The sequence below is a fragment of the Lingula anatina genome, chromosome 1, assembly GCF_051362555.1.
Source record: "Lingula anatina isolate TDL-2025a chromosome 1, LinAna3.0, whole genome shotgun sequence".
In the NCBI taxonomy this organism is placed as follows: domain Eukaryota; kingdom Metazoa; phylum Brachiopoda; class Lingulata; order Lingulida; family Lingulidae; genus Lingula; species Lingula anatina.
The window spans coordinates 34,474,166-34,499,423 of record NC_141767.1 but is presented as its reverse complement, the minus strand read 5'-3'; the positions used below and the strand labels follow the sequence as shown (position 1 = coordinate 34,499,423).

The 25,258-nt window shown below is 35.6% G+C and overlaps 1 protein-coding gene across 1 annotated transcript; it reads right to left on the bottom strand.

Moving 5' to 3' along the window:
- Nucleotides 1-16: 16 nt before the first annotated feature.
- On the bottom strand, nucleotides 17-23,548 carry LOC106180126 (diphosphoinositol polyphosphate phosphohydrolase 1). The gene is made up of 4 exons (XM_013564023.3): nucleotides 23,271-23,548; nucleotides 13,515-13,670; nucleotides 3,837-3,921; nucleotides 17-1,410 (listed from the first exon to the last, which is right to left on the bottom strand). Exons 1-4 carry the CDS (start codon nucleotides 23,382-23,384, stop codon nucleotides 1,301-1,303), a joined length of 465 nt encoding a protein of 154 aa, XP_013419477.2. The 5' UTR covers nucleotides 23,385-23,548; the 3' UTR covers nucleotides 17-1,300.
- Nucleotides 23,549-25,258: the final 1,710 nt, after the last annotated feature.

The window sequence follows — 25,258 nt, the reverse complement described above, 5'->3', positions numbered from 1 at the left end:
AATAAAAAAGAGCAACTTCTTGAATCAAGTAAAAATTTATTCATGTCAAAAGTCAGCAAAAGAAATTCAACTCAATATTCTTCCATTGGAATAATGCTTGAGGTGTAATTACTTCAAAAGAATAAATATACATACTGCTAGTGGGCTGAAATACAGCAAAAATGAAGAAATAATACTGGGAGAGGGACCATAATTGTAACCACCTCTCTTCCTTTCTTACATTCAGTGTAGCAGTTCACATAGAAAGGTAACTAAAATGATTGGAGAAAAGAAAAACAAGCTGAACTGTTGTCTCATAGAATTAAAAAGCATGTGAAGGTTCAATCTAAAACGATGCAAAAACAGAAGGTTCAGTAAGGGGGGTGGGGGGAAGCAAAAAACAAAAAAGTAACACCTGGATAACAACTGAAGAGATTCAACAGTAAATTAAATCAAGAAAAATCATAAACTAATCACTGGAAAAATCATCCTGAACTGCACACGAAATAAAATAATGACCATTTGCAAGTGGCTTCTGTAAAAGAGCAGTAAAACAACAGTATCTTCTCTTTCATTGATTCAATATTTCCAACCAGTCAGGGCAGTGTATTTCAAATAGACTCTCACCATAGGTAACTTGACCATTCCCCATTTGCCCATCTTCACCTTGAAGCTAGTTTCTGACATTTTGCTATAATTAAATTTACACTGTCCAGTTTTTAAGCAGACCGTTGACTCTGTCACCTGCACATTTAGTATACTCTTAATTTTTTTTTTACAAATAACTACATTTTAATATAAAATCTGTTTTTTTTCCTTGCCACTTGGTTGCAAGTTATAATAGGCATAGTCATATATTAACTACACTAACTTGAATTAGAACAAGGTACAGAGAGTGAAAAAAAATCTTAATAATTTATACAAGTGAATACTGATCTCAATGTTGCCGACGTATTTATAAGAATAATTTGATGAATTTATGCAGTATGTTATCTAGTTGGCATGTAATGCATTTTGCCTTGTAGCAATAATAATGTGACTCAGAATTGTCCTGCATGAAACCTTCTACCGACAGGCAAAAAATAACTGTCCAAAATAGTGACATCACCACCATTTAAATTAATGTGATGAGAATCGATGCAATAAAATGAGTACGATGATGTAAGTATGAGGAAGCGACATGATATAATATGAAGTCGTATGTCAACTGTGCACGAAACACATACACAAAACTTTCCGTACAATACTGAATTATCTACACACTATGTTACAACACAAAGTACAGAGGGTGTTTCAAAAAAAGTTTTAATGTCACAAGTTGTCAAGACAGCCGTCCATTGGGAATCACACTTAGGTATTCACACTGCACGGGCTTGTGTGCAGAGAGCTTAGCTTTGGCCTCCTCCAAAGAGAACCACTTTCGTTGTCGACCTGAAAAAAATTAATTAAACATGAAAAGTCTGATTAACACACAATATTAATTCCAACATTCCTGCGAAAATAGTTTCATTGGATCTCAGTTTTGATAGTTAAAAAAAGTTTTCATTTATGATGGATCCAGATATTTGATTTACCTGTTGACTGTTTCGTCTGTTCACTCTGACAGACTTGGTCACAACTGAATTACCTGTTTAGGTGAAGGTGAACAGGTAATTACATCAGTCTTGATGATGACTTGTTAGTCAAAACAGCTCCCCTTTGGTGCAAGCCACGCCTATGGCTCAGATATGTGGATGACATCTACCAAAGGACACTACAGCAGCAGTGAACCAACACATGAATAGCACCGACCTCTCCAGCAGCATAAAATTCACCAACGAAGAAATGAAGGACAACCACATAGCATTCTTGGATACAGACATTACAGTCAAAGCAGATGGGTCCATAAAAACCAAAATGTACAGAAAACCAACTCACAACAACCAATTTCTGGATTTCACATCTCACCATCCAGTAGTACACAAATTGGCAGTGGTAAGGACATTTTGTTAGATCAGTGCTATGAACTGGTGACTGAACCAGAGGACAGAATGGAAGAAGAAAACACCATAGAAGAGGCACTGAAACAGTGTAATTACCCAAAATGGATGATAAATAAGGTGAAACATCAAATGGAAATGAAAAGATCAGGAAGAAAGATATCCAAAAATAAGAAAGATAAACAAGTGGAAAAATCCAAAGGACAAGTTACAATCCCAGGAATTTCAGAGAAAATCATGAATGCAATGAGGAAGGAAAATGTTGGAGTGTCATTTAAACCACATGCTTGTACACCCAAAAGACAAGATAAACAAAGTGTGGAATAGTATATGAAATCGGGTGTGGGAGCTGTGACAAAGTATATGTTGGAGAAATGGGAAGAAAACTAGAAACAAGACTAGAGGAGCACAAGAAAGATGTAAAGGAAAATTTAAGCGAGGGAGTCAACACCAGATCCAAACGCTCAATGTCGACAGGAGTCTTAAACAAATCTGCCATCACAGATCGTGTGTCAGAGAACAACCATGTGCCAAAATGGGATAATGTAAAAGTGATAACCAGTGTAAATAATGACAATAAACGCAAAGTTTTGGAATCCATCCGGATAAGAAGAAAGAAACACACTATGAACAGATATGATGGAGCACACAAGATGTCCCGTGTATATGATGAATTCTGAAACCCACCCTGGGGGAAGGGGGCAAGAAGGACTACCAAGTCATCATCAAGACTGAGATAATTACCTGTTCACCTTCACCTGAACAAGTAATTCAGTTGTGGCCAAGTCTGTCAGAGCGAACACATGAAACAGTCAACAGGTAAATCAAATATCTGGATCTATCATAAATGAAAACTTTTTTAACTACTTCAACATTCTTATTTAACAGTTGCCTTTTTTATTACCACATTCATATTTAACCTTTTTTTATTGTAGCATCATCATGAGGCATAAATATTCTTGCTGACTTGCTACTAAAAAATATTATAGGTAGATGCCATCTCCGAAAACAAGCTATGGCATGTAATCACATTTTTAAAATTGTCAGCATTGCTTGTCATGAAAAGCCAAACATCTATGAGATAATGGTTTCATTGGATCTTTAAATAACTCTATTGAAAAATACTCATGAAGATAGATCATTTCATTTTAAGAAACCTGTAGGCAGTTTGATCTTTTTCTAGCATGTCTAGATGTGATTTAGACGAAACTATCAATGGTATTCTAAAAAAATATGTATAAATCTAAGATTCATAAAAAAATTTCAATTCGTCCAAGCAACCATGCTGAAAAAGAGGCTCTCAAGCTCTTTCAAGGAGGCTGAACTCCAAAGACAGAATTTAGAATTCGACTCGGCCAATTTTAGTATGCATGGAAAGGCTCACCAAATGGGGGCACAAATAAGCTCAGGCCTGTGGTGTATTTCACGGGAACATTTGGATGAAAAAAAGCCAAAGTATGTACTTACTTGGTTCATTAAGGGACCATTCCCACAGATATTTAGATCGATCTACCTTCCTAGGGAGTCTCACTAAATTGCTATCAACTTAACTGGCTTAAATGTCTGGCACGCCTAGTAAAGCTGTTAGGGGGGGAATAATCTTTACCCTATCTGATTCGGTAGGCGTGCCAGACATTTAAGCTGGTTTAGTTGATAACAATTTAGTGAGACTCCTTAGGGAGTTAGACCGATCCAGATGGATCAATCTAGGCATGGGAACCCAGTCTAAGAGTGTACTGTGTGTGAAAGAGACAAATTTCAAGATTATCAAAGAACTCAGAACATACTTTCCTCTTGAGAGTTCAACCCCTCGACTTCAGAGCCAGATTTCACTTGGGCAAACATTAAATAAATAAATAAATAAATAAATTGGTCTACCTAATGATGTCTTCTCCTCCCAGTGGTCTACCATCTCTTCAACATGAAGTACAAACACATACGTTCTGTGTTTTCTGTCTTTATTCTGAAATGTAGTAGAGGTGAGAAACCTTTGTTACCACTAACAGGAACACGCAACACAATCTGTCGACCAAAAAACATTGCTGCTGAACGCTGTAGATTCAACCAAATTAGAAAACAGGGATAAAACTTGTCAAGATAAAATCTCCACTTAATCCTACAGTATAATTTTTGCTGAAAAAAAGAGGAACAAATGTAAAAGGTATTCAGCTTAGATTGTACTTGAAAGCAGGAAAACTGCCAATTTAAAACCCCATCTGCTCATGGATAATCACGATAACGCATTTTCCATTCAGGGATTGAATCTCCATAAAAAATAGAACGATATGGATTTGCACTACATCAAATGCCTGACAAGATAAAAAAAATACAGCCAGTCAAGGTTTATGATAAGGTACACAGAAAGGACTCTCGTAACTCCCTATCAACCAAGTGTGACATTACAACTAGTTGTTATGCACTGACTAACCCGTAGTGAACATGTACACAAAACATGGCATTTCAGACATTTTACCATCAATGTAACATTCATCTTCTTGGTTTACTGATAGGGAAAGCAATAACATCCTGACATAACTGAGATTTCATACATTTTACTATCAATAACATTATGATCTTCTTACACCATGATTTGTTAACGGCGAAGGCTAAAACCTCTGTTATGACTGATATTCCATACACTTTATCATCAAAACTATTTCAAACTTAAACCACAGTGAGTATAGTTGATAGCACAGACAATAATAAATGACGAAAGTGAAAGATCAACAACAACCAAGTCTCAAAACAATTATCATCCTGCGCTTACATATAATGTTATCCCTCTACAGACTGCTATTTGGGGTGTTAGTTTTTCTTTTAAAGCTATGGCAAACATTCTTCACCAATCCACCTAAAAATGGCTGGTAACGTGCCATGGCTTAATGACATAGATGTTAGGTACATTTGCTTCCCATTTGGTTATATTTAGATGCATGTACATCTACAGAGTAAGATATTGCATATTCTCAGAAATAAAATCAGCCAAAGTTAATGATGTAAGTAATGTTACATGACTTATTTTACATGATTAACCACTCAGAACTGGTGTAGTTCACATTCATACATGGTGCACCTGCATTCAAGCTATGTACAGAAACTAGGCATTTTGTTCTCAACGTCTCCTGGGGTATAAAAAAATAAGACAGCATGTGAGAGCACACACGTATAAGAAGATTACGTGCATTTGTGGAAATTTTAAGAGACTGAGATTATGTCCTGCAGGCTAAATCACACAGAAGCTGTATCAAGAATAGATGCACTACTTAAGGGATCAGCCTGTTAAAATTTTATATCGCTTTTCTTACTATCATAAATAAACAAAGGCAATATTAAAGCAGCATTTATTATAGGTCACAGTAAATAAACAACAATGACAAAGTCTACTCATATGGGTTACTGAAGGTCAAGTTCAGTAAGGTAATGGAATCATGGAACCTTGACCGGTAACCAGGGAATCACAGAAATTAAATAAAATCCTGTGAACCCATTTAAAAGCAAGCAATCATCGTCGTCTGTGTGGCAGGCCTCTAGAGATTTTGTCCATGCAGGCATTGCTGTGGGGAGAAAATATAATCATCTTTCTTCGTTATACTGACTATCCATGATCAATTTAACCTCTTCTGTTCCAAATGAAAACCTAACTCACACATTTCTTCACTTGATTACATAAATAATTTCTAGGATTGTTCATCTATTGGCTTGGCAGTAGTGTCTGCCCCCCCGCTCTCCTCAGTGGCCATCTTGGTTTACGTTTTAGCTCTCGTCTGCTGGGCTACCACCGAGATACCTGGGAACAAATGGTTTTAAGTTTTGTATAGAAAATACCTAAACTAACACCTTTTTGGACAATTTGTATAGATATATACATTATTTGTTTTATGCTGTTGCTGTTTGTTTACTTGTTTCATTCCTTAGTGCTGAAATCCCAGTGGCTGCAATGATTGCTCCAGTTGCAGCTAATTCAGGAAATAATTTCACCGTTTTCTTGCATATGAACGCATTTTTGAGATATTTTCTGGTTATTGACCTGCGTAATGTTCAAATTCACCAATAAGAACATCATACGCAGCCATGAGGGCAACATAATTGTCTTAATTCGTCCAATTGGCTGACAGTACTAATTATCTCTCTTGCCTCTCTCACGAATCAATTTAGTCAAATTGAGTGAAATTATGGATAGTCGAATCAATGGCTAATTTGAGAAAAGAACCATTATAACATACATTTTCCTGATAATCTAAACATCTGAACATTGTCCAAATTTCTCATGGCTCTGGTAAATGAACACTATACTTTCACAAGGCATACACAGATATATCATGAAATGAATCTGGTTTGAATAATATTTTTTTCATATGAAATATGACAGTATGACACTAGAAAACAAGACCTTTCCATGGCAACAAGCACACTTGTATCCTTACCTAGAAAATCCGAATTCCATGCTTAATTGGTGTCTGGGGTTTACTACGTAAAAGTTCGCAAAACCAAACTGGATTATTTCATGCAGCACAGAAACTGATGATGATGATCTCAATTTTAATTCTGATGTATCGTGTATTAAGTGCTATGAATATTTGTGTCATGAACACAGAGCCTTGGTCTAAAATCATTAACCCACACATTAACGTATTTGCCAATCTGAACCCTTTTGGCCAGTGGCTTCCATTCCCAGCTCCCGTCTCATTTCCACTCTTTTAAATCTGAAAACAACAAGTTCCGCTGAGGTGTGTGATGACACAGACATATGAGGATTATGAACAATTGTGTGAATGTGTGTGTGTGTGTGTGTGTGTGTGTGTGTGTGTGTGCACACATACACCCTCACATTTATCTGCCAACATGTATGTGTTTTCATACATTCTCCAGCTTTCAGTCAAGAACACCTTTCCTGCATCCATTAGGAGTGAAGCACTTGACTGTTGCCAAGATTGTTAAATATTCATAGTTTAATAAAATTAATCATGGCACTGGATGTGTTTTCTGTTCCTCTGTTCCTAAATTCAATCCAAGGAGATTTTTGCAGAGACCTAAAAAATCAAACATATGTTAGATATCTAATTCCTTGATAGATAATACATACACCTCTCAAAAGTATAGATATCAAGTTAAATTTACCTAATTTAAATCAGTTATTGGTAACACCCCTCCCCCCTCTCAACACCACCACACACCCCAAAAAATGATTATCAATCTTAAGAAGTGGTGGCTTCAGATGTAAAAATAGAAATTCTTGAAAGCTATTGGTTTTAGTCATTAATTCAAGTTTCTATCAAATCAATAAATAATCTCAAAAGGAAAGCCCTAATGACAATCAGATATTTTTCATATCTTTAGCCAACCAACCAAAAATAAATCATCCTAAGCATTTGGCAAATGTTTTACAAATACAGACATTATAACATTCTTCTTATAATCGCAACTTGTTCAACGAATACAAATGGCAGACTAATTTCTAGCATGAGGTACAGGTTACACATGAGAAAGCTGCTCATGCAATTCCCTCAGTATGGCAAGGTGGTACTATCAAATGTCAGGGTAAAGAACCTTCAACTTCTATGAATTCCAATTCAACACTGACATTAATGTGGCTATGCACCCTACGGTAATTATTCAATAACACAAACCAACATGAATTAAAAATTTTCTCTCTAATACATTAAAATAATGATTCAAGTTTTTTCTTCTTGTCAGGAAGTACTTTGTTGCGAGTGTCTGCTAATGACAAATCTATACACCATTAATGATGATCATTTTTTCCACTGGCCTTAGTTGGGCAAGGACAAATTTATAAATATATTAAATATAAATACTATAAAAATTGGCCAAACATGACAAGCCAGGTTGTCAAAGCAAAAGCCAGAGCATCAATACACTTTCACTGGCAAAATGGTGACTGTCCTTGTTTAGTCTGCATCCTGGCACTTTTCTACATCAATAATATCAGTGCTTTAGTGCAGCCAATAGCCAGTCATTTCAAGCTTCCCGTAATTGGTAATACATTCTCCCTGCAATTCACTTAATAGGTTAATATTTTGATTGATATCCTGGTTTACAAAGTGAATTTACTGACATTTTTTAATTAGAAAAATGAAATCCAATCATATTCTTTATTTTCCACAAAATCTCCCCCCCCCCCTCCAATCTAATCTATTACGGTTTATTTATTAACACCACCTTGTCTATCTACACCTGTCTCACATTTTTACCACTACAAGTGGTTTCATTGTTTTCATATAAGCCTACTATTGTGCTTCCATATACCAAAATTTGCAATAATCAAATTCCAAACATCCATCCCAAAATACTGCATTTATTATTTCTTTTCCTTTTTTTATGTTAATCCATTATCTTTTAAACAAAGTTTGGAACAATCCTGTTGGCCAATCAAGTTGCAGTCTGAGTCTCTCCTTGACTATAATGCAACAAACTTCCCATTTTTCTGTGTATAGGTATCTTGAAAAATGTGGTCTTGTCTTGTACAGGATATCCTTGACATAAGACAGTGAAAGACTACCGCCCTTGCTTTTACCTACAATCACTCTAAACCAGTACAAATGCCACTGAGCAATTCAAAAACGGGGAGCTCTCTCTCTACTTTTACCTTTCCACCACTTTGCTTTCTAATAAATTGTTGACATTTTACTCCTCACCTGATAACAATGTTGTGATTGAATGCTTGCCAGCCTAATGCATTTGGATTTCAATGAGCCTGAAACCTGCTCAGAACTCTGTGCTACCCTCCTACATGTACTAGAGCAAGTAGTACCACATTGATGAGATTCTTTTCCAATACCTGAACTCACTAATACCATAACTTATCTCGGCCAAATACCCAAAAATATTTTCAGCCATATCAACTGAGAAAATTGAAGATGTACGGTCAATATTCCTCACTTGTGAGTTGGCTCCTGAGGTAACTCATGTTTACACCAAGATAATTTTTTTTTTTCTTTTTGTTACTTTTAATTGGGCCTGGAGCACTACATATAGGACACTCACAGGAGGTGTTATTCAATACTCGTTTACCTTTAAAGCAGGTTCTGAATAAATATAAACACATGGCTGATTTCTCATTTGAATTCTACTCCAGGTACCAAAATCCAAACACCGTAATCGATACAGCGTAATATGTCACAGCGTTGCATAATACATATGCATGCTTGTAAATTTACCAGTAATGGAAAACCACAGGAATACAGTGTTGCTGGTGCTGTTGTCATCCCAATAAACTTTAAATTTTCATGATGTTTAAGGAAATGACGATTGATTTTGTTCCTATTTCTATTTCCTTCTATTCAATAACTGGTGCCTTATGAAATCTGATACTTAAATCTGAAATAATTTTGCACAAATTCATTTTAATCTTAGAAGATGCTGCAATAAAGGTGTTTTACAAGTCACACAGACAAAGAGAGCCAATGCCTTTTTTATATGCAGTGCCCAGTTTTAAGTTGAGTTGGGATGGGAGGTAATATCTGTCACTGTCGTCTATACTCAGTAGGAGCCACTAACTACTGAGCTAAAGCCCTTTAAAATCTATTCTGCTGGAAAAACTATTTGTTTAAAAGCCTCTTATCAAACATAAATAAATAAATAAATAAATAAATAAATAAATGTTTCATAATACTAATAACTAAACAAATCTCCCATAACTTCTCTTCACTCATAAAAAAAGGACAATTTCCATCCTTGATATCATAAAAAGAAATCTTAATTTCCTGCCATAACCCTACTTCTATGAACTCCAAGTAATACAATAGTGCGCCTTTTGTTGCATGAAATCCCTGAACATCTCGGCAAGGAAATGATAACTTCCCAAACACAATCCCGGTTCAAGATGGACTGGAAATGAAAATGCCTTTATTCAGATGCAATGATTACATACAAGTGAGATTCATTCGACTATTGGGGTTGGTGATGGAAACATGCCAAGGGGTCATCAGAGCCAAATGATTTGGTTTCTTGGCTATTTCCCCCCCCACCTTTCACACTTTTCATTTGTATTTTTCAAAAGAGCACGATCCACCATCCCCAGTCCTGAAAAAGAAAATGCTAGGTCATTTAATAAACCCAAAGAACAATGATATGGGTGGGTCAATATCAGTTAAGATATTTTTTTATAAAATTCCTTTCCAATACCCAATGGCAAACTCGAAAAATTAAATCCTTTGCACTGTATTTCATTATTTAGCAGATCCATAGATCATGTATTTTTCACAAATTCATTTTCCCTAAACTGCCCTCCAAGCCATCTGGAGCCCAAAACCAAACTACCCAGAGACCATTATGGCTGTACATTCACATACTGAGACCTTACGGGATGGATTCCTTCCAACTAAATCTTTGAACATCTTCAACGTGATAAACCAGATATCCATACACGATAACCCAAAACAGTTTTGTCTACATAAGGCAAGACATGGATATTCATGAAACCTAAAGGGACCAAAGAACCGGAGGCATGGATGTAACGTTTGACAACATGTACAGTAGATTACCAATGGGGATTTTTTTTATCAGCTTGCCACTAGTGGCCTTCACACAAACAGTCTAATTGATATCCTCCCAATGGTCCATTAACAAAGAATGTGGTTAAAGGAACCACGTACATGGGATTTGTATGTAAAAAATTAAGTGAGCAAAACTGCCATGGGACCTCCATGATCTTTTAGTACTTTATCTAGTTCCAAACTCAGACATATCCGATGAATATACTTCCATAATTTTTAACTTGTCCAAGTGAACTGTTACACATATTCCTCCCATTTCACTCCACATTAAAATTTATAAAATTCTATTCTGGAGAACTGAAATTATTTTCATTATTTAACCCTCAGCTACCCACAAATAAAATTTAAAAATACTACAGAAAAGACAATCTTATATACATGGTCCCTTTAAGTGCATTATATCACAATGCAATTACTTAAAAATTGGAGCAACTTTTTTCAAAGCCAACGTGAGTAAAGTCATATTCATGGTGAGTTTTTATCACTGCCAAATTACAAAGCAGCCCCACATATGGTATCTACCACAAGTCACTACATGTCAAATAATACGCAATGATCCTATAGCAGCATTACTAAAGTGACATCCTTCAGGACACAATGACAGTATGTGATAAGGTCACACAAATCTCAGAATAGGAACATCAATTTACCATTTAAAAGAAGGCCCTCATTTAGGGACAGGAAGAGGCTAGGAGAAGGATATATTGTCAGGCATTCTTTACCACAAAGAGAACCATTATTGTGTTTACATTCTTGTACGCATCCTTTCTGAGGTTAGAACAGAACATTATGCAAAAGGGCTTCTATAGATAGACAATCCACTCTTTATCTAGCTTTGGGGAGGAAAATGTTGTGCTCAGGAGACATCTAACAATATCTGTTTTAGCTTCAACTTCAGGAAATTGACATTTGAGTATACCCCATGGTTCTGTCAGCCCACTATAGTTCTGAATATTCTTAATAAAATGGATGATGGATTTTGTGGAAGGAATGCTAATGGGGGAGAGAGGGAAGTAGTTTGTGATCATATATCTTTTTTCTGAAGTTAAAACTTAAACATATTTCTGCAAAAACTATATTGAAGATGACTATAAAGAACCGATGAGAACATAAAACCATATCTTCACAAATGATTTCAACTAAATAGACAAGTTATCCACACAAACTCTAGAAGTTCTTCAGTCTTCTATGAGAAAATACATCCGTCAGATGCAAAAGAAAGAAGGGTTTAAAGAAAAAAAGTAAACAGACATGACCCTGAGAACAACTTAAGTATATACAGAATCCCTCTTGAACACCCAGTTGTTTGTAAGCAGGCTTTTCCTCCTTCTACTACTAGCTGCTGTCTCATTTGGAAGACTAAACGGACAAGTCAGTGTTATCTTAAATGAATGGAATCGACTGTTCCAGGTGATCAAACCTCTCATGGGAGAAATAAAAGGCAGTTTAATTGCATTTCTCTTTACCATCTTCTGGTTGAAACTGGTTCCTAAAACAAATGATATGTCTAGGGGCTCATTCCCATTGAGACTATTAGTGTACGTAGATCCCTCCCACTCCACAGGGACTCCTGCTGAATGCAATCATGTTTCCAACATACTTGTATAATTGCCAGCTTTTCCAAATTGTATTCAACACCAGGAGGAGGCCTAATAATCTGGTGTTTGATGCTGTTCACGAGTGTTTCCGACGGAGTTAGAGCAATCTATGTAGACTGACAGTTTCAACAGGAATGAGTCCCAACTGGCATTTACTTAATCCAAAAACACCAAGGCTTAACTTCAGCTGAGTTTGGGATGCAAAAATTAAGTTCAACAGACAACATACGTTGACTGTAATGTCAAGTTTCTTTTCAACTAAACTGCTATAATATTAACTATCAACTATGTTTTAGAATCCCTGGGCTTTAGCTTAAACTAAGCTAATGGTGCAAGGGAAACTAGTTCATCCCATATTGTATTTCCCAAATGTGATATTATCCCTTTGGTAAAAAAAGATGACTATACTATATATCACTGATCAAATAGAAGCAGAGTGCTTTTAGACATTCCATTGACCAAGAAATATACTTTATAGTATGCATGAAATTCACATGTCACTGCTAAGGTTAAAAGATCAGAAGTACTGTAATGGGAAAAATCTAATATGCTTATGAATAAAATGCTCTTTCTGCTAGCTGGTAATTTGTTCTCTGTCACCATCTAAAACTTTGTAATAATGGAACACTAGGTATCACTGATAAAAATAAATATATAACAAACAAAATTTATAAAATCTCACAAATAAAAAATATTTCTTTTCATTTCTGCAATACGGTGTATGATTTACACTTATAATCATCAATCACATTAATGAGAGACAAACTGGCAAAAAGGAGGCGTTCATGTAAACTGAAGAGTCCGATATGGATGATCCAAAGATACCTACCCTGGAAAAATAACACTGCTTAGCAAGTGATTTAAACATGACTTAAAAGAACACCTTTACATACACCTTTTATACATCAAGAGTTTTGATGTGCAATGACATGATCAGGAAAAATCCCTCACTTTGAAAACTTTAACGGGATACCACTTCAGTTTACTACAGGTAAAAACAGCAGACAAATAATTTTCGATTTTCTAGGACCAGTGTTTTTGTGAAGCACACAATTTTACAAAGAGTAGGTGTATCACCATGTACACACCAACAGAAAACAAAACAACATTCTGAAGTGTCTTGTTGGTGATAATTCAAATTTAGGATAGAAAATTTGGGTACTTGTTCGAATGGAGTAATTAGACAGGCACCAGCCCAGCAGTGTGCCACCTGAATGAACAAAGTATACTGTAGATTCATGACTGGAGGTGGCATGCTCCTCACCTGATCACTTTTATGACCTTTACCATTGATACTGGTAACCAACCTGCATGCTTGTACCTGTTGAATATCCACAAGATGTAATACAATCAACTAGTCTGACTGCATTCTCTATGCTGAAACTGTGTGCTTGCCTTTTCACAAGACATCATCTATTTGTGTGTAATGGCAGCTAGATACGTACCTCAAAAACACCTAGTTTCCTCTTCACAGCCCCCTTTACTCCTGCTTCTTCAAAACACTCCCTCTCTGCCGCTACCCTGGGGTCTTCTGTTGGTTCTATGCCACCCCCAGGGACCACCCAGAGGTCTGGACTCTTCTTACTGGTTACCAATAATACCTGAGAACAAAAAAGTAGGTCTTGTTATTCATAACATTGTTAAGATTTTTATTGAATTTTTGCTCTCTTATATGATTGCATTAATTTTATGATTTCTGGTGGTAATGGGAGTTGCTTCCAATTATATAACTATTAGGGGGAACTAGAGAAAAATCTTTTTTAGAAAAAGTGTATCACCCGAAAGTTATGTGATCTTAAAATGTGTATGCGTGCGTGTGCGTGCATGTATGAGAGAGTGTGTGTGTTGGGAGAGAGGAATACAAATTTATAAATACTTTTCTTTTATATTTATTGCATTATCTACTGATATAAAGTGCTACTGAAATCATTTTAGTCCAAATGGTGCATTTCATAAATGCGTAGATATACATCTTTGTGTTTTTACTTTAGATGTTTATTACAACCAAATCAATAATAAAAACCATCAAGATTCACAATGTGACAACCTTCTCATAGAGGTAAAGAAAGCTCTGATGGTACAGACATATGATAAGATCGGTTTTCAGAATGTAATGCTCCAAGGCACAGTTGAAGGTGTGACATGTAGCTATTGAACAATGACATTAAAGACTTAGAATGGACACACCCAAACTCAGGCTTTGGCACAAAACAGAAAAGAATGGAAAAGCTTAATGTGCGGTGTGGCAGCACAACACCTCTTTGATTTCATATTAAGGAATTATTAGATAGAAAACAAGAAAGACATAGTACATAAATTCTATGACTAACAATAGATCCTGAATTTAAAACAAATGAATGACAAACAGGAGACATATATACTACATATGTCATTATCATTTTGGATTTCATTTGTCGTATTTCAATCGTTAAGTACGATTTTTCTTTTCAAACACAGAATACTTAACCACATGTTGGTGCATTTCTAAAATTTAACTCTTAAGTATTGCCAGTGAAATCTAGATATATATTCTATATGTTACACCCCATTTCCATAGATTAGATCGACCTACTTTAGATCGACCTAACTCCCTGGGGGTTCACGCTAAATAGCTGTCAGCCGGGCGGACACGAAAGTTAATTACCCTCTTACAGCTTGTAGTAGGCGGGACGGACATTTAAGTCGGATTATCTGAAAGTAATCTAGTGAGACTCCCCGCGGAGATAGATCGATCTAAAATCTATGGGAATAGAGCCTAAATGACACAGAATTGATTCCATTTGGCCTTTTCTTTGAGGCTATTTACATAAGCCATTGATGCATGTCTAAAATTTCATACATGGTGGGATGTTTTCATTTTAGGGAACAAATTCTTAAAATATGGTAGAGCAAGAGGAAGACGGCAAAAGCAAGGTTATACAATATATTTCAGCATCATCATAGCTATTCCATATAATAAATGTAAGAAAAATATTAAACCAGTGAATACTCCACATATAAATCAGAGCAAATCTAATCTGCATGGACAAAATTTTAGCTGTTCAATAATAAGCCTGCTTTGCTTTCAGCATGTTAATAATCCTGAAAACTTTCCACACTGCTGTAGACAAATATTGATGATTTGGCCAAATACATCTGACTGTTTCAACAGTATCTGTTAGTTTTGCTGCATCCATTTATTTCCATTTGACATAAAAAGGTTTCATGATGTCAATCCTGTACAACTTTCGTGAAAGGTGGAAAAATCCAGTTACCATGCATGTTACAGATTAGAATGCGAGTGTCAGAGGAAAAGTTCTTAATTAGGTGGGGAAAAAACTGACTGCTATACTACTATATCTACAGATTAGAATGAGAATGAGGATTTTACAGTTAACAAAAAAAAAAATGACTTCATGCTATAGGGGATATTCTACCGTCTCTTCCTGAATAAGAAAAAATTCCCACAGCATAATAAGTAAAGCTAAATCACTACCATTATCAATTTAGGGCAGGCAACAACAACTACTAAAAAAAAAAAGCCAATACAAAACAAATGGAATAGTATGGTTTATGGTCCAATTAATCAATGTTGTATTTCTCCATTAGTAGCTAGGATGCCTAAGCTTTCAGATTGTTATGGCCTTGCAGGTACCCTGGGTTTATGCAAGTAAAATAATATATATATACAGTTCATAACTAAAATTTACATACATCAAATTAAGTGAATGAAAATATTTCATTGAATTTTTGAATTTTTTTCTAAAACTTGGTTGAATTTTCTGACATATCTTGTTACAGGTAAGTAGTATTTAAAAAAATTAATTAACTAAATCAATTAATTAATTTCACAATTTATTTATCTATGTTTGTTTGTTTGTTTGCTTATTGGACAAAAAACGTGCAACGGAAATGACTTGTACCTAAGGGTTACCACAATTTACATTATGTCAGATGATGTCATCATGCACGGATACCATGTACATTATGTCTTGTGAAAATATACCAAGTAGCTACATCTGGCATAATTTTTAATTACTCTTACTTATTTGAACTAGGTTTACATTACTGACAAGTCTTATTTAAACTTCTGACTCAAATAAAAAGTATGCACATTGAGTGTATCTTGCTGTAAAAAAGGGTTATCAAAATCTGCATAGTGTCCAAATATGTCGATGATGTCATGGTGGCCTGACAAGATATATCTGGGTGGGCCAGACAACAAGATGAATCCTCTACCTCTACTTATATACCAGCTGGCATTTGAAAGGAAATGTCAATGAAAAGTGCTGAAAGGTGTTCATGAGAACTGAATATTTTTATTACGCTATTATGACCTCTTACATCCTGCGAGATCGTTCGTTCTGCACCTTGTTCTGGGGAGAATGAGATTTCAGTTTCCTATCCCGAACCCAAAACAAGACGATATTAAATTCCCTCTTTCCTCAAATCTGGATTAAATATTACTCAAATATGACAGTCTTACTTGCTGAAAGTTTAACATTTTGCGAATAGTTAGTTCAGTTTTCTCCAGACAGACTGTTGACATTTTCTTTCATTTTACACCTGCAGTTACATGTGCCAGTGGCTCAAAGGTCAGTCATTCTTTTCACCAACTATCTTTGATTCAGATTTGAAAAAGAAAATGCAGAATACTCGTCCCTGCACTTTCTGTCATTACCGAGATCTGCATTATATTTAGCATTCATGACTAATTTCAATGTCATTTTCTTCAGAAACTGGTTTAAATGTTCTCCATAAAAGAAGATTTCCAAAGTTAAAAGTGCAAATACTTCTCAGAATTATCAGCAGTATGCACATTTGCTTTGATTTTCACTGATGAATAATAAACCTACACAACGGTCTTTTTATACAGACACCACACATTTAATTATTGATAAATCATAGGTACTGGCTTAGTTCAGCTCTGCACATTACAAATATATTGGACTACGGCCAAGAGCTAGCAGATATAGATTGGGGCTTTTATTTTGGTTTCGATGAGGTGGGTCTCGCGAAGAAAATTTACCTGGAACAACACTTGGAGGAGATAAATAGACTGATTCTGAATTGGACCTAATAAGAACTTTATTGATTTCACTAGATTTCACTGGAATGCAGCCCTGTGAGCTAAGGATGCTACAGAGCTTAGAATCATCTCCACTCATCAACAAGTTGTGTGCATACCTACAGCTTATGGCATGGGTTAATCAAGAAGGGGAATAAGGGGAAGAGGGGGGGGGAGGCTGTGACTAGAAATCTCATTAACTCAGTGCTGTCTTGACTTAGTATGCCATTTTCTTTCACTGCATGTCCTCACACAGTTCTCTCACAATTCCCTGTGCCTTTTGACAGATGGCCAGCACTCCCTGTTGAACTGTACTATTGCATTACACCGCATTAATACTATAACAAGCCATTCTCAATGCAACCTACGTGAAAATCATGCAGGCTTTTTTTGTAACCTCAAGAAGCCATACCAGTTCAGAGTGTGGTAAAACATGAAAAGAGTATGTGTGCATTTTATCCCTGAAAAGAAAATCAAACAGTGAGATTACATGTTACGGTCTATGATGATTTAAACAGATTTACAAAACACCCAAAGACAGATCAATTTTCTATTTTTTTATATCTTACTGTGATGGTTATAAACATCTGTCAATTAGGAAAAAAAGGTCTTTATGTAGGAATAATAAAGACCATGCACATAAGACTCGACTGTACATCAGCAAATTGACTTGAACAGTAAAATTTTCAAAAGTTAGTAGCTTCATATTTCAAATCAAAATTAATCTGGTGCAAAAACAATGTAACCTTGAATTACTTTCATCTTAGAGCAAAGCGGCCTTTGGAACTCTGCCTCTACAGAATTTCAATAAAAATCGTCATAAATGGGCCTTATCCTTTGAGCGACTAATCCATCATGTTTTAAACAAGAGAGCTCTTTGAACAGTTCCAACCTTCCACGTTCGGCTGTTCTGGGGCTGTCTGAATGGGCTGAATACTAACGCATGTAAACACCCTCTTTGGTGTACAAGAAAATAAAATACATAACAATACTCTTAATAAACTTCAGAAACGGTGGAACACCACGAAGTTTAATTTGCCAATAACCTGTGTAGAGTTCATTCAAATAAACAGAGTATACTCAATAAGTTTTCTATTGTATATTCAGTGTAAACTTCGAGGTCCACTGACTCACAACAAAGCTCTGATGGTTTTATAACTTTTAATCTTCCTTCTTATTTAATTTTACACATCTTAATGTCTTTCTCAAGAAAAAAAACCCCAAACATTACAATTTGATTACAGTGAAAGAGTCTGTCTACATACTTGCTTGCCTAAATGCTTCTCCTTCAAAGTATGCACTTTGCTGAATAAATACTCCACGAGCATGCTCACCAGACAGTTTACTAAGTCCATTATAAACTGCACAGTTTTGTCTTGTAAAAGTATGCCATCACAGTTGTGGGCTGGTTTAGTTTCATGTTTCATAGAAAACTACTTAGGAAATGTGGTTGATTTCTTTAATTATTGTATTATAATCTCTTTTATTGGTTTTATTTTCTTCATGCTTACGTACCACGTACAGCTTGTTGCTTTCTCTTGACCTAAGTAAGAATTAACCTGCCAGAACTCAATTACAAAAGACAGGTACAGTGGATGTTAATTTCTCCATTTCTACATGCGAGCAACTATAATTAGGATTCCCCATAGGGGAATACTATTGTTTTTGGTTGTATTATTATTATTCTTTCCGCGCGTTTTTTTTCGCAAAAAATCTGAAATAATTATCATAGGTAGCCTATGGTCAGAATATGCCACAGAACCAGTTTCAGTGACCTTGACCTACTTTTCAAGGTCACAGGGGCTTTTAAAGGCAAAAATTGTAAAATTTGAAATTGCCATTAGGCCTAAAGTATAAGCCATATGGCTAAGAGCCTTACGGCCAGTGATACTGAGGTAAATCCACAGATAATGACCTACTTTTATGCAAGTAGGTCAAGGTCTAGGTCGCTAATGGGCAAACGGGCTCAAAAAAGGTTTGTTTCCGAGATCTCAAGAACCGGAAGGCCCAGAGCCCCAATCATAGTGGCAAATGATGCCCTATATATATATCTAAGGATAGCCGTACTTTGGTAGCGACTGCTTAATTACTTTTTTTAATATAGATTTTTAAATATTTATGACATTGCAGAAATCTTGAGTTTGGCAATTTCTCCATGAAACACTGGTTTTTGGTCATCATAGCATGCTATAGTAAACTACCCCAAACATATATACCAAAACCCCCAAATCAAATGTCAAATTTGACCTTGACCCTCATTTTCAAGGTCATTTGGCTATTTCATGGAGAATTATTGACGTGGGCTAAAAGTGATGTTTTGTTGACCCCCCCCCCCCCCCCCCCCCAATTCGCACATGCTCTTTCAGAATATGGGATCAAATTTAACCCGTGACCTTCACATGACCTTGTAAGAGCATTTCCACGCCTATTTTGCAGGGGAATCCTCCGCCACTGGCTTTAGCCAGTTGCAGTCTAGTAAAAATTGTGCCTCTATACCAGTGGCTTCATTTATGTTTATAAACAGATTACTATAGCATGGGCACACAATAGAAAGACCTTCATCTGCCATTTTATTAATATGGGTAGAAAGATGGTCTAGAAGTGTTTAAAGGTGTACCAACCTAAACTGAAATAGTTTAATCGACATCATCAGATGACCAGATTGCTTAACATGGTGTTCGAAGTCAATCAGGCATAAATTAGTCCATTTTCCAGTCAAATTAAATAATTTCAGAAAGCATATATAAGATGTGTGTAACACACTGGCATGCTGATTATGTAACTTTATGTTTGGTCTATAATAATAACCTATCAGACAAAAGTTGACTGTAACACATATACATGTTGTTACAAAAACATAAAAATCAATTTGATAATTCAGGCATCACACCACATTTTGACTTTGTCGGAAATGAACTTGAATATGTCTCATCTTAACGTCAATACGCCCATAGACTCCTTCATACATGTACAATTAAAAGGATTTTCCCATAAGGCATTGCATAAATCATGAATCAGTGGAAACAATACTGCAAAATCCAGATTGGTGAAGAGAACCAGGGACTTTCTGTTCAATTGGAACTTCTCCCAGTGATACGTAAACTTTTAAGTCTGACATTAGCCAAATCTTTTATCTCGGGTCTGATAAAAATTTACTATGTAATCATTCGGTACAACTTTACTTATAAGCGGTCAGTGGCATTTAAACATGCTGAAAGTTGCCAAATAAATCTGGAACACAGGTGTGCCTCCCTTAAGGAAGGTTAAATGTCTAACAAAATACCTGCACCACATAAATTTTTGAAATGAAAAAAAATCAAACTGCCAGTGTTAAAAATTATGTCAATTTTTAAAAGTAGAACTGACATGTCTTTCATTGCATTACATAACAGTGCATTACAATACACTACATTACAGACCCAAGGGCTCATTTTGCTTTGTTTAGAACATTGACAAACATATAGATGCCCTTTGGCATATCACTTCAGCAGCAAATATATATGAAGGGCTGTATGATGTTATATATTAGACACTAAATAACCTGGGATATGGTTGATTTACAACAACCTGCACAGCTCTATAATAATGTCTTCATATGCCTGTCAAAGATTGATGCTCAAGGCATATATATATATACATACAGAATTGTTTTCCCCTGCTAAACAATATCACACACCTGTCAGACTACCTGTGCTGCTAGTCTTGAGTACTTTAATAGTTTCATTATAACTGTTGTTCACAACAGAATTGTATAATCACATTGAATATTAATATTGCACCGAATACCACCATGTAATACTTTCTAAAATTGCTTAATTACTGGTTATATCTAGACCAAAGTATTGGTAAATCAGACTGCGTGGAGTTTTCTAATGAAGGCTTGCAAATCCATGACCTGATCAAATTTTGTGATTATTTTGTTTCTATTCTTCATCGTTTCAAGATTTTTCTCTCTGCCTGGCTTCTTTCCAACTCTCTCTCTTTTCTTTTGAATTCAAAATTATGACCAGTCAGCATTTTTGTGTGTTACAGCAACCTTTTATCCTTGACATCCTATCATTTTAATCACATGAGATGCATTTCGAATTTTCAATAATTTCTGTCTCCTAGATATTAACAAATTTAATTTTTAATCAATAGCCACTCCAGGGATATAGGCCAGGTGGTGTAGATGGCTTCCAAAATATGATCCAACTCAGAAACATTCATGTTTTGTTAATGAAAATGAAATTGCACTAAAGATAAACTATACTGGCTGTTAATGGCATTCAGACTGAATATTTTATTCAAAATTCAGTGATTTTTCAACTTCTGTCACTGTAAATCTAGATATTCCATGCACTTTAACATATATTGGAGTTCTGGATTCAATTTTATGGGTATGTATTCTCACCAGTTTATCCCTTTGGAGCTAAAACATTTTTCATCCCTGTATGTGGAAACCCCTTTTAAATAGCACTGTAGCCAGGTAGAACACCAACCAGGCAAGCTAGTATCTTTCAAAAATCCTTGGCACCATTGAGGCAGGAGGCATTTTTGGTAAAGTACTACACCAACTTCCAAGGATGCAAATTAAGCACTTTTTGGAATGTTTAACATACTTAAATTTATCTAGTGACTAAGAGAAAAGAAATCTACAAAGTAGATCTATAACTTTAAGTGTCGATCCATCCAGTATCATCTGTATGTTTGTAACCACATAAATAGCCTACAAAGCTGCAGATCACACTGTAGTTGGCAAAATATTCAATTACTAGTTATAGAAAATATAAACCTAGTATAAGCATTGACTCTAATACAACTTTTTGTGAAGTCTGCATAAAATTCTTTGGGCCTCAACAAAGCAAGATAATGCCATCATACTCATAAGAGTTTGTCAACCTCTGCTACACCTCCACATAAATAGGCAACCTATCATAATACCAACACCAGGGTGTGTGTATGTGTGTGTGTGTGTGCATATGCATGTGTGTGTATGTGTACCTGCATGTGCCTTCTTACATACTCGCATGTTGGCATTTCCCTAAAATCTTTTAATTAAAAATAAAATAAAATTTATATACTTGAATTGGTTTTTGTTTGAGAAAAAATATGATACATCTAAAACAACTTTTGGATACCTTTAACTATTCAGGATTAAGATTGTGATGGGTGAAAGCACTTACTGAGTAAATGACAATAAATTTTTCATATCACTGATATCAGAATATCTTCACAAATCAGCGTCAGTTGGAAATTAAATTAAGTGTGTTCAAGCCAAAAAAACAATATACATTTATATACAGACGGCACTATCCTTCATGACAATATAATGATGTAATTCACTGCAATAATTCTAAAGAACTTTATAAATATAAATGAAATCTGATCGTGCCAAATGTGTTTATCTTAGTCATGAATTTAACCAGAGACATATCTGTTAATATCTAGTGAAAAATCAATCTGTGGGCCTGGTAGAGGGTAAGGAATGTGTATTATCTACTTCCATTTAAATTTAGGGGGTATATCTAATCAATATAAAACAGATATTCCTTATTTCAGTATAGCCCCCCTTACAATGGACAGCATCCTTTCTGCATCCCGTAGTATGGCCGCATTTGAGAGTAAAAAAATATTTTACAAGCAAACAACTTGTCAATCAATGAGCATTCATTCTGCAACAAAAGCAATGCTTTTGCCTCCTTTCTACGACCACAGCGATGCCAGTTTCATGGATGCACAAAGGATGCAGAAATGACACCATCCAGTGTAAAGGGGGTTTAGAGTACCCATATAATATGACAAGCATTTTGTCATTGAAAGATAAATGTTGTTATGTAACCAACACTTAAGTGTGTGTGCGTGTGTGCGTGTGTGCGCATGTGTGTGTGTGTGTGAGAGAGAGAGAGAGAGTGAGAGAGGGAAAGCGATTATGTAAAACATCATGATCTTACATGATAGCACTTCAGATTTAAAGTTAGTGAGAGACGATACAAATTACGATCATGAATTCAATACCACATATAAAGAACAGCGTGTAAATCAGTTTGGTCATCCATTAAAGAGCTAGACATTCCAGTCGTTTAACAAACTCACAAACCATTAATGTTATCAAAATTAAAGAATAAAATAAGCTGACCTAAGCTTGGCTGATTTTCTCAACTTATTTTCTCACCTCTTCCTCGCTTTCGTCCTTAAAGCAAACACAGGCGCCGCGTCGTCTAAAACCATCTTCATCATATGTTCTTATGGAATTAGGTTTCTCCTTGACCATCGCTGCGTTGGACATGCAGATTATGTGATGTGTCAGTGATGAACCACAAAGAGATGCAAGGAGTTTTTTCACATACTTGTCTCAGCCATCATCACCATGTCGATTGTTGTTTCGTTACTAACGCGCGCGTAAACTTCCTATGAAAGACGAACATCCATAACTGGCGAAATTCTTCTAAATGTGGTAGATCGTGTCAGATCTGTAAGCGAAATAACAAAAAATATAATATACACATAAATCAATGAATGATGCCTCATTTTTTCTTGATAGGGGAAGTATAAATCGTGAAATACAAATCACTTCGTTGTGCGCAAACTATCTCCAGTAAATGCAGTAGTTGCGAAACGATACCTGCACCAAGGACATCACAACCGCACTGAGCAGTTTAGTTCAGTTAAAAAATCTACATTAAAGTTGGTAAAACATTACGACCGATCTTTGGTTTTACAAATGTCTTTTTTTTTACATGTTAAATGCATTTGTTTGGTAAGTGGGAAATTTTATAACTGACCCCAGGAAAAATAACACTTGTTATTTTATGCTCATAATGTGAATTTGACATAGGCCTATATCCTTCCAACTTAAATAAAAAAAGGGAAAGAAAGTAAAGAAAAATCCAGTCTATCCAAAAGCTTATCTATATTATTTATCAAAAATCAATAAATAACAAATATAAGGCCCCTGTATATAGAGATTCACTGCTCGTTAACCAGCTTATCAATTTGGTCTGGCCTCTCCTTACTATATTGCATTATCATGGTAAAGTTAAAAATCTTGACACATCAGCGCAATCGACAGAAACATCGCTGAATACTGAAAGGTAGAAAACAGCTTCAATTTCTACACAGAATAAAATTTTAAAATCCATTTGTAATATTTCAAAATAATTGAGGTAATTTGATTTAAGGTATAATTTTTAATTTTTTGTTTTGATTATATTTTTTGTGTTTTGATTGTATTTTCCGGTAAACATTCGAGTTTCTGAGAATAATTTGAACGAAACTTTTTTTCATTTGACAATTATCGGTGGATCACTCATCTGAGTAACAGCTATCAGGGGTGGATCCAGGATTATTTGAACGGGGGTCCGGTTTTTAGGAATGACAGGCCGCGGATTTAAAGCGGACCCCCGCCCCCATTGACATAGGGTTCATAGGGTACATTTTGACAGGACACGTGCCCTGCTTACTTCATACAGGTACAGTTAACATGCCAGCTACATATTGTATTGTAGCCTATATTGTACAGTGAATTCATTTTATAATCATGCTTAAGTAGTTGGATATATTATAGGCCTATATGCCCACATTTGGCAAAATAACTATTTCTCTTCCTTTAATATAAATTGCTTACATGTATCTTAATTAATATTATTTATGCAATTAAAAATAAGCGTACAATTTTAGGGTGAAAACTTTTTTCCAGTTTTTGTTTTTACTTATCACCCACACGTACACTTCTGCACATAGGATGGCCAATCATTCATCGGCGTCAATTTAGCTACTGCACAAATTAGTATGAGATAATGATCGGTTTCCGACTTAACTCCGTAGCTAAACAAAACATTGGCATGGCTAAGTTTAGAGTGTGTAGTGCAAGTATGTGCCATCATTTGGTTTTACATTTTTGTTGTTTTCTTTTCTTTTATTATTATTATAATTATTGTTGTTGTTGTCGTCGTTTTGTTGTTATTTTCTGGCACTCCTGGCCCTGATTTTAAAATTCAAATGAGTCCGCTCATTCCTGGGGAGGATCCAGGATTATTTGAAGGGGGGGGGGGGGGGGGGGCTCAGATGCGAAGCCGACCCCCCCCCCCCTCTCAATGGCGACGCCCCTGACCCCCCCACCTTCCCCAACTAAATCCGCTCCTGCATTCATCCATTGAGTAA

What these genes read in the sequence shown, in the direction of transcription:
- LOC106180126 (XM_013564023.3), bottom strand. Translation starts at nt 23,384, where the DNA reads ATGTCCAACGCAGCGATGGTCAAGGAGAAACCTAATTCCATAAGAACA. An exon ending in AGGACGAAAGCGAGGAAGAG is followed by an intron (nt 13,671 to 23,270) that starts GTGAGAAAATAA and finishes TTTTGTTCTCAG; the next exon opens with GTATTATTGGTAACCAGTAA. An exon ending in GGAAACTAGGTGTTTTTGAG is followed by an intron (nt 3,922 to 13,514) that starts GTACGTATCTAG and finishes ACTACATTTCAG; the next exon opens with AATAAAGACAGAAAACACAG.